This window comes from Cnephaeus nilssonii, assembly GCF_951640355.1.
Source record: "Cnephaeus nilssonii genome assembly, chromosome: 14".
Taxonomy (NCBI): domain Eukaryota; kingdom Metazoa; phylum Chordata; class Mammalia; order Chiroptera; family Vespertilionidae; genus Cnephaeus; species Cnephaeus nilssonii.
This window is the reverse complement of record NC_137085.1, coordinates 71,034,388-71,045,479: the sequence shown is the minus strand read 5'-3', so window position 1 is coordinate 71,045,479 and position 11,092 is coordinate 71,034,388. Positions and strand designations below refer to the sequence as shown.

The 11,092-nt window shown below is 43.3% G+C and overlaps 1 protein-coding gene across 1 annotated transcript; it reads right to left on the bottom strand.

The window, feature by feature from the left end:
* Positions 1–5,317: 5,317 nt before the first annotated feature.
* LOC307110469 (procathepsin L) lies at positions 5,318–10,251 on the bottom strand. Its single transcript, XM_079789591.1, has 8 exons — positions 10,119–10,251; positions 8,915–9,051; positions 8,495–8,617; positions 8,244–8,390; positions 7,834–8,058; positions 7,269–7,434; positions 6,485–6,602; positions 5,318–5,724 (listed from the first exon to the last, which is right to left on the bottom strand). Exons 2-8 carry the CDS (start codon positions 9,038–9,040, stop codon positions 5,625–5,627), a joined length of 1,005 nt encoding a protein of 334 aa, XP_079645717.1. The 5' UTR covers positions 9,041–9,051; positions 10,119–10,251; the 3' UTR covers positions 5,318–5,624.
* Between the last annotated feature and the right edge of the window lie 841 nt (positions 10,252–11,092).

Genomic DNA, 11,092 nt, shown 5'->3' with positions numbered 1-11,092 from the left:
ACAAAACGATGTTTCTCTCTCCCTTCCTCTCTCTCTCTCAAATCAATAATAATAATAATAAAAAAGTTAAACATTTTTTTCAACTTTACTCTTTAGAAACTTTATATTTTTACCTTTTAAATTAAGGATGATGATCCATTCTGTGTTAATTTTTATGCATGATATGGAGTAAGGGTTGAGCTCTTTTCTCCCTAACTATCCAGTTGTTCAATCACTATTTATGGAAAATCATTCCAGGACCTTGGCACCTGTATAGAAAATCACGTGTTGGTCTGTTTCTGGACTTGCTATTTGCCCCATGGATCTGTATGTCCATCCTTATGCCAAAGTCACACTATCTTGATTACTATATCATATAGTAATTCTTCAAATCAGATAATGTAAGTCCTCCAACTTTGTTTTTTGCTTTGTAAAATTGTTTTGGTTATTAAACCTTAGATTTTAAATCTTTTTTTTTTTAGAAAATCTTTTTTCACAGTTTATTTTATTATTATTATTTCTTTTATTGCTTTCAGAGAGGAAGGGAGAGATAGAAACATCAATGATGAGAGAGAACCATTGACCGGCCGCCTCCCGCACACCCCATACTGGGGATCAAGCCCGCAACCCAGGCATGTGCCGTAGGCTGGAATCGAACCTGGGACCCTTTAATCCACAGCCCAACGCTCTATCCACTGAACCAAACCAGCTAGGGGCTTAAATCTTTTTTTGTTAATTTAAGCAAAAAATCCTGGATTGTATAAAAATGAAATATTTTAGAAATGTGTATGTGTTTTATTTGTTACTTATTTTGACAACGTATTATCAGAGATCTAACAAATAATATGAAAAATGTTAAAAGTGTTCAGAATTTTATTAGTCAACTATTTGACATTTATGTAGTTTGAGGTGACTGAAAAATAGGTTCACAGAAAGATCCTAAATTCATGAAGATAAGTCAGTTTGTGTTTTAAGATTCTACAAGTTTCTGTGAAGAAAGGGATTTCAAAGGTTGAGAATGATGACTAGATCTGAGTTTTTAAAAATAAAAACCATTTGCTAAGATATTGGAGGGAATCAGCCTTAGTTATTTGGAATTTGGGCATATGGTCTATTATCCTATATAATAAAGAGCTAATATGCTAATTAGACCAGATGGAGAAACGACCTTCTGGAATGACCTTTTGGAACAACCTTCTGGAACCATCAGTGGGCGGGGCCGCAGGGCCACAGGGCCACTAGGCAGCTGGGGCTGTGAGGGTAGAGCCCCTTGCACGAATTTCATGCATCGGGCCTCTAGTTATTCATAATAAAGCCATATTAATAGCCTTTGACAAGTAAGTTTTTCATTACTTTGGCTTGAGCACAAATAGAAAATAGAGCATTTCTAACAAACAACGGGTTTCCTTTAATCCAGGATTTTGAATTATCCTTGATTCTTAATCACAGAGATTATATTAATTTCTTGATAAACATATTCCTGTTTCATTTTTACTTTTTAAATCCTCACCTGGGGATATGCCTTTATTGATTTTAGAGGGAGAGGAAGGGAGAGGGAGAGAGACAGAGAGAAACACTGATGTCAGAGAAAACACTGATGGGTTGCCTCCTGTATGTACCCTGACTAGGGATAGAACCCGCAACCCAGGCATGTGCCCTGACTGGGAATCAGACCTGTGACCTTTTGGTGTATGAGACGCTCTAACCAACAGAGCCACACCAACCAGGGCCCTATTTCATTTTAAAAGTTGATTTTCATTACTATTCATTATAAAAACAAATTTATAAAAACATCAATAGGAAAGGGGTTAATGTCCAAAATATATTTGTTAAAAAACCCGTACATAAAAAACTAAGGTTTAGCATCCAAATGATCCAGCAAATTATCATCTGAAATGACATTAGACTATCAAATGACTATCATATGAAGAGGTATAGAGTACTGTATGATATGTATGCTTTAAAAACTATAAAATTTATAGTGAGCCTCTTGTGAACATTTCATGATTGAAAAAAATGAGAATTTTGCAACCTGGAATAGCACTTAGAAAGCTGGTTGAGCCCTAGCTGATTTGGCTTAGTGGCTGGAGTTTCAGCCTTCGGACTGAAGGGTCCTAGGTTTGATTCCAGTCAAGGGCACATGCCTGGGTTTGGGGCTTGATCCCCAGTAGGGGACATGCAGGAGATAGCTGATCAATGATTCTCTCTCATCATTGATGTTTCTATCTCTTTCCCTTCCCCTTCCTCTCTGAAATCAATAAAGATATATATATATATATATATATATATATATATATATATATATATATATGTATATATATATATATATATATATATATATATATATATATATATATATATATATATATGAAAGCTGGTTGAGATAGGTCCAGGTTTAATATAATAGGACAGCGATTTTCAACCTTTTCCATCTCATGGCACACATAAACTAACTACTAAAATTCTGCACCATACCAAAAAATATACTTTTTGCCGATCTGACAACAAAGTTATAATTTTGATTCATTCAAACCAGATGGCTATTGCTGTGTTGGCTGTTGTCATTTATATTTTTTAATCCTCTCCTAAGGATATTTTTTCCACTGATCTTTAGAGAGTGAGTGGGAGGAAGGGGAGAGAGATAGAGATAAAGATAGAGTCAATGCGAAAGACACATCAACTGGTGGCTTCCTGTCAGGGCCAGAGATCGAATCTGCAACTGAGGTAGGCGTCCTTGACCAGGGATGGTACTTCTTTGGTCCACAGGCCGATGCTTTAACCACTGAACAAACCAGCCAGGACTGTTGTCAGTTTTTAATTTGACAATCTAAGGGAAAAGGGGTCAGTGCCCATGACTAAAGTCAGGCATTGCCATGTTTTAAAAATTCTGGCAGCACACTGGTTGAAAACTGGTCTAGGTATTGCTGTGAAGGTATTTTGTAGATGTAATTAGCATCTATAATCAGTTGACTTTGAGTAGAATATCTTCCATAATTTGCATCGGACTCATCCAATCAGTTGAAGTCCTGAAGAGCAAACACCGATGTTTCCTGGAGAAGGATTTCTGCCTCAGACTGTAACAGAAATACTGCCCAAGTTTCTAGCCCGCCAGCCTGCCCTAGAAATTTTGGACTTGCCAGCCCCCACAAGGCATAAGCTAATTCCTTTAAATGCAGATTTTGTTACTGACATGGGTTCTAGAGGAAGAGAATCTTAAGGGTTTCCTGAATTGGTTTCTGGAACAGATTCTCTAATCTGATTAGATTTAAAGGCACCATTTCCAGTTGCAAAGAGAGCCCTGATAGTCTATGACTGATGTGGCAACAGATAGGCAAAACCCCACCAACGGATAAGAGGTGAGGTTCTGGGTCACCATGTATTTGATACAGAACATTTTGGTCAAACTAATGAATGTAAGATTGGCTGTTTGCTTATAACCACACTGGACAGAGTGGGGGAAGAAAAAGGATGAGCTCAGGGATTCAAATTTCTGGCTCAAGTGTAACCTAAATGAACAGAGTTTCTCTATCTTCCCTAAAGAAATTCCTATCACATAGCCATAGAGCTAAGATTTTTGCAAACCAAAGCCAAAGCCTCATCCTCCAAATGGGCTGAATTACAGTGACAATCGAATTCTCCACTCACAGGGTATGAGCTGCTCAAGTGAGGGCATTGATTGGGAAGGAATGTCCGGAAATCTGGATTGAGCGTATTTGGGCAATTCTGGTGAAGCTGGGGATGTTGAACCCCCAAATCCTGCTGAGCCTCTTTGCCAGAAGCAAGCCTTCTCCCTGAGGTTGACCCTGTTTTGCCTGAGCAAATGGAGGCAATGACCTTCCCTGATGTAGTTTCCTTGCAAGACACTGCAGACCTTAGGACAGTGATGGGCAACCTTTTGAGCTTGGTGTGTCAAACTTCGCCAAAAAACTGAGCATAACTCGGGGAGTGTGTCACTTTGAGGAAAAAACATTATTTCGCAAATGTTTCATCCTCAGGAGCAGCAAATGTTTTATCCTCGGCATGCGGCCGCCTCAGCGGCCGCGTGTCATCAGAAATGGCTACGCGTGTCAGTGCTGACACGCGTGTCACAGGTTCGCCATCACTGCCTTAGGAAGTGCTCTCCCCATCCCTCTTTATTCATGTAACCACACTCAAGTCCCAGCAGGCCCTAAAAGTGAGGTACAGAGTATGTATGACCCAGGAGGAGGTGCACTATATTCCAAAAGAACTGCCCGATTTTTCCAATTTATACTGACATACCTGGGGAATACGAGAAGGGATGAGTATTAAGGGCAAGGGGGAAATAGGGGAAGGAACACAGATTAGACTGAATTTAGTAATATGGCCCCATTAAGCAGAGATTCAAGATTCAATATTGTAACAAGGGGTTTCCTGTGCAACCAAGTGCTTAGGCAGTTTAGTTCCCTTTGAGGTTTTTTTTTTTTTTTTTTTTTTTTTTTAGTATATTTTTATTGATTTCAGAGAAGGGAGAGGGAGAGATTGAAACATCAATGATGAGAACCATTGATCAGCTGCCTCCTACACACCCCTACTAGGGATTGCGCCCACAACCCAGGCATGTGCCCTTGACCAGAACTGAACCTGGGACCCCTCCGTCCCTAGGCCGATGCTCTATCCACTGAGCCAAACCAGCCAGGGCATGAGTTTATTTTTAATTCAAAGATGAGGTAGCTAAACCCACATTTACGTAGTGATCTCTCACCCATCTTCCAAAGTCAGGACTATTTTGTAGCCCAGCCTCATTTCCTGAGATCTTGAAGACATTTCTTCAGTTATTAACAAGCACCTGAGATTTGTTCATCACAACCACTAAATTTACTTTCGCTAACACAGGTAACAAATGAGGCTTTTCCTAGCAGAGTTATGTGGAATGCCACCAGAGACCTGGCAATCCTGGCGTCTGGTCCTTATTTAACTGCAAAGTAGTCCCATGGTCTTCCCCAGGGATTCAGGTGGCTGCTCTGAGACATAACCTCCTAGTTACCACCAGCTGGAGTGCAAGAAGAGGAGGCCCTCTTCTAGTATCCAAAACCTACGATTCTGTAGGTCTGTTCATTTTTCTAAAAAGTAAATTGTTTTTCTTTATTAAAACAAGTTTACCTTTGTCCTTCCAGATTATCACATTTTGCTAGATTCAAGAGTTAGGTCAACACAGCCAATGGGCAGCTGACATAAAATCTGCACGTTTATAACCAGAAGATCCAGAGGGCTACCCAGTATCTTTCTCCTATATGCTGGCACATTTACTTATGTCTTTATAGCCCAATTATATTCCCTGACTATGCAAAAAGTTAACGCATTGAAAAACAGAAAGAAGTTCCACTTCTACATATTGGATTAAAATTTATTTTAAAAGGTAAAGTTTTATATATCCTTTTAAAAAATGAAAATTCAAAAGTCTTAGAGTTAAGCAATGAGTCTTCAATATTATAAAGCTATTTATAACAGTAATTAAAGTACTGGTAACATTTTACACTTATAAAAATGTCACAGAATTCACATCACAACTTGGATCCTTAATGATTCAAGTTTCTTATCTTACACAATAAAGGTCTGATCAGTTTAAAGATAAAATTCCTCTGGATGTGCCGTCCTCAAGGCTTCTATTATCACTATGCATTAGCTCACACAGTAGGATAGCTGGCTGCCGTGGCGATTCCACAGTGGTTGCTCTGGTCTCTGGCCATTTTTACATAGCCATTCATGCCCCATCCTGAACCCCAGCTGAAAGAAGAACATGTTTTGCATTTTATTCAAACAATCAAGTACATATAGCTGCATTAATAATGCTAACTAATACTTAAAATAGTGCCTACCATGTATCAGACACTATTCTGAGGGTTGTTACATATATTTATAATAAGCCTATTAATTCCCCCAGGATCCTTATTTTAACTTACTAAGCTATGAAATTGAGGCAAAACTGGGATTCCAATGTAGCAGTCTATTTCCACAGCTAACTTACACATCATCTCAGTTAAAGAACTTTGGCTGTGGAAACTGCTCCTGATAACCTCCTATGCCTGAGGTAGGAAGCAGAATACAATGGCAGGACATCAAATGAATGACAACGGGAAGGATGCAAGGAGGCCACTGAACTCTGGGACAATTTTTAGACTTAAAGAATCAGCAGAGGCAGATGTTTCTGCTCACTAAAGCTTGCTGAAAAATTGGGAGACAGAAAAAGGTAATCAGCTCTCAACCCTGTAACTAAAAAGTCCTTTACTGGAAACCCTTGGGGCCAGATGTGTTCTTAATTAAGAAAATTTTCAGAATTCTGAAATGCAATGCTACAAATACATAATAATGACACTAACAAGGTTCTACAGAATCTTAAAATCAAACACCAGAACTTCTGTGACTGTAAGTATGAAAAAGACTTCGGGAATTCCAAAACTGAGCATTTTTGGACCTGAAACCAAATACTGGTTCCAAACAAGGACCCCCCTTTTGAATTTCAAATATAATATTTGGGGTTTTATACCTGTTCTTGACAATCCAAAATTTATTGTTCTTTGATTCTCCTCCTTCAGAGCCATAGCCAACCACCAGAACACCGTGATCCAGGTCTTTGCTGCTGCAGTTTGGTTCATAATAGATGCCTATGAGAGTAAAATTCAATGTTGGGATGAGAAGCTCCAAGTGACAGAAACTCACCCTATCAACCTCAGTTAAGAGAGGCCTCTCAAAATTCAGCATTATGTCATAAATTCCAAATGAGGCTTAAATTTATTTGCCAAAAAATAGTAATGGCTGACAAAAAGTAAAAACTCAAACTCAACTCACTAGAAATCAACAAAACTTAACTAAATCCAATATACTTTCTAACCCAAAAAAAATTTCTAATATGATCTAGTTATCAAGACTAATATGATTTAGGCATTCATTTAACTATTAATTAGCATAATCCTTCCTACTCCTAGAATGCCACCTAAAGGTTCTATAAAGAACCCTTGAGCCAAAGGGCTCTTTATAGTTCTAATTACAATAATAAGACATTTTTGGAATAAAGGTCCAACAATTGGAGAACAGTCATGCAAGTTTAGGTTATATCTGCCTTAAGAACTAGTTACATAGCCACTTAAAGATATTTATGAACAGTCTGTCATCATGGGAAAATATTTAAAGTGGAAACATCACTATGTTAAATGTACACACTCAAAATTCTACAGTCCTGGAAAGCAGAACTGCATGCCAAAAAGTTAATCATGATGGTGTTTTCCAGTTTTGCCTACCCGAATTTCTATAATAAAAAGACAAACACCTACCTTCATTATAGAACTGGAACGATGAATGGCCTGCATCTATAGCAACAGAGATGGGCCCCACAGTTGCCACTGCCTTCAGAAGGGCCTTCTCACGCTGAGGGATATCCACAAAGCCAGTGTCGTTGGCCGCAGAATACTCAGGTTTATAGTTGCAGGTATTTGATTCCTTTTAAAGGTAAGTGGGAAAGAGACTTATGAGTAACACCCACCTCCTGGGGAACATTAGTTCTAAGACCCCAGACTTAGCAGTTTGCACCTTAATTATTTCTAAGTCAACTTTATTTTACAGCAACCCGGAAGCAAAATGCTGTCTTAAAAAATTTTTCACTATGGAGAAATCTGCATTATATGCAGAACAGTGCATATATCATCCATGTTGCATAGAAGTAAGAACAGCTACAGTTAACCACCTAATCAGAGATCTGTGCAAAATTTGATAATTTATAGTGACAGTTCTGACAGTTTGCATCTAAAATGTGAATGCTGACCAAGGTGTCTGTTATCTCCGAAAATGTTCAACTTTCACAAGCAGGGCTGGGATGACAAGATAAGGAGCTCCATTTACCCTTGCGATATATGGATAGGCTTCCTCTGTGTCCAGGCCTTTGTTGTCCTTGACATACTGGAAGGCATTATCCATTAGGCCACCATTGCAGCCCTCATTGCCCTGAGATCGAGAGCAGTCCACCAGGTTCTGCTCACTCAGCGAGACAAGTTTGCCAGTTTTCCGGAACATCTGTCCTTCAAGGGAACCAGTTGCACTAAAAGCCCAACAAGAACCACACTGACCCTGAAAATAAAACAACAACAACACAATGATCAGTTTATAAGACAAATACAAAGACTGACAACAGCCCATATACCTGAATGCTCTTAAAAACACCCCAGCAAAAAGCATGTCATTCCAGTGGACCAGAGCAGGGATGCCATTCCTTTTTGGCTTTCCTGAGATAAAAGATCTGAACACGGTCATACCTGGTTCTTCACAGGAGTTACATAGCCTTTCTCTCGCCAATCCACAGATGAGGGGATCTGAGCAAAGAGAGGTTCTCGGAATACCTTCCCATTCCGTTGCTTCTGGTTTTGAAAGCCATTCATCACCTGCCTGAATTCTTCATTGGTCTATAAGGAAAAGTAAATAAACTGCTGAAAAAGCAAGAGGTTATTTTGCTAAAAGTACCGAGGAGAGGAAGCACAAAAAGCGAAGCCTCCCAAGCCGCACTCACCATGTCGCCAAAGGCATTCATTGCCATGGTGAAGCCATGTTTCCTTAGGCTGTATTCCCGATTGTGCAGTTCGATCATTTTCATATTCTTCTCCCACACCGCTCTCCTCCATCCCTCTTGATTCTAGAGGCAAGCATGGACCACGTCGCCTTCGTTTCTACTGAAAACCCAACCTACCCTCACCAAGTGGATTTGCAGAGAGGAAGAGAAACCACAGCCAGGGAAGGCTTTATACCTCTGGGTGCTGTTCTCCAAGTGCCATCACAGGGCTGTATACTCAAATGGTGCTCATTAATGTCTGCCATTAAATTACTGCCCTGGGATGGCTGGCCTCTAGAAGCTACTCTCTGGCTATAAATGCCCAAACCTCAAGGTCCCTTCTCTGTGGGGTCCCGCTGGGCAGTTTCAGATGTTACCCACCACGCCATATAGTCTCCTGTGTGTTGCCTTCCACTCGTACCACTGTGCATCCAAATTTGGATCAAGTTTTGGAGTAGCTGAGGCTATTCCCAAGCAAAGGGCAGTCAGGAGGAGCGAAGGATTCATGTTTCAAAAACCTAGGAAGGGGGGAAAAAATGAGTGATCTGATTAGACCAAGCCTTCCGCAAAGCCATCTTACTGTGGGATAAAAACATTTACATTACCGTCCCAAATATTTACGGAAGGTCTGCTGAAGTCTAAGGATGTGGGTGGAGAAAAAGAGGCCAAGGACTTACCAAATAGTGGAGGTATATGATTCAGCCATCAAAATGAAAAACAGGCTGACAAGTGCTACAGGAATTGAAATAGACTTCATTGTAATAGTGCAATGATCATTTAGGTTTTGATAAGGGCCTCGGGACACCTTATGGGTCTGAAGCTTAAAGCAAGAGAAAGAGACTGTTGGTCCAGGTTATTTACTCAAGGTACCAAAGTGACCCAGGAAACTATTTATCAGGACTCTGATCCCAAGTAAGAACAGGGGATCCCCAGGAGTTAGGTTTCCGCCTTAACACCTTTCTTCTGGACTTCAAGCCTCTGCTTCTGGAATTTGAAACCTTTCTGAAAGGCCTCCCTAGGAAAACAGGGGCAGCGGGGCACCCAGCAGCCCACACCCTCAGTCCCTCCCGCAAACCCGCTACGCGATCACGTGGCTCGGAGGAGCACCGAGCACAGAGTCCCCCGCCCCCCCCCCCCCCCGATTCCATTGTCTGCACCGGGCCCAGGTGTCCAGGTGCACGGACACCGGCCCGGGCCAGGTGACGCCCACGCGGCCGGCCGGCGGGGCCGCGCTGCGGGAATGCCGCCCCACCCCCCGCACACGCCCGCGTCCGGAGGTTGTTGACGCAGCGCTGGGCACCGGGCCCCGCCGACCTGTGGCCGCCACCGCCCTGAGGCTGGCGGCTCCCGCACAGGCCTAGAGCCCGGCGGTCTCCGCGCCTCCCCGGGCTCCCCGAACCCTCCGTCTGCCATACCGGCCTCGAGGCCGCAGGTGAGAAGCAGGGCTCGAGCGGCGCCCACAGCCTCCCGGCGCGGGCCGGCCGGCGCTCTCGCTCCCAGGGGTCGCGCCCATCCCTCCGTCCGAGCCCCTGGATGGGCCCCTCCCGGAGCCCCTGCCCCCGACGCGCCGTGGCCACGGACTGACCTGCGGCGGCCACAGCTGGGAGGCCGCACTCCACGGGCGCACGGTACTCCTCGAAGGTCGACGGGCCCGTGGCTCTAGCCCAATCGGCCCTGACTCAGCCTTTTAAGGCCCCGGGCTTTCGGCTCGGCAGCCCCGCCCCCACCGCCTGCACGCGCCGCGATTGGCTGAGCCGGCCGGGGGCGGGGCCTCTGGGGTTGAAACTCCCGGCGCGTGACGCGGCGCTGTCCCAACTCCGAAGGGCTTCAGTCGGACCTCGCTCCCTGGACCCGGGGGAGGCGAGCTGGGGCCCAGGGACAACTAGGAGGAGGGTCCCCCACCTTCCTAGAACCCGGATCAACCAACTACCTGGAACTCATGTGCTTGGCGGGTGGTTCACGGAGAGCTTACAGAGAGCCCCGGTGGACTTCAGTGTAGCCCCAGTGCCCTTTGGTCCTAGTCTTGGTTAAACTCTCGGGAGCGCTGGGAGCAGTAACATCTAGCCCAGTGGTTCCTGCTTATCCCGCTGCAAACCGTGGGGCGGGCTGCTGGGAGGCGGAGCCCACAGGCAGATGTGTGCTCACTGTTTACCGGTGGGCGCAGCTGGGTCTGGGGAGAATCTGGAGCGGAATGACAATGCCCAAAACGCAGACACGGTGGTCAAGGCCCATGTCCTTGGGAGGAAAGGGGACGGACTGGGAGGGTCTCCATAGAAGGCTAGCATTTTGTACTTCTCCTTTCCCGTCTTCCCCAGGCAGGGATTCTTCCCTCTCTAGCCTTTCTGAAAACCCACGGGAAGGCGTTATTAGCAAAAGAATTTGGCTTAATAAGAACAGCAGTGGAGAAGGGTGGAGACTGCTTTTACTTTCCTGCTCTTGGCATTGTGGATGGATCATTGTCTTCCTTAGTATCCAAAGTGCTTCTCTTGGCTTTAAGAAATGTACTTTCATATATATATATATATATATATATATATATATATATATATATATATTTAA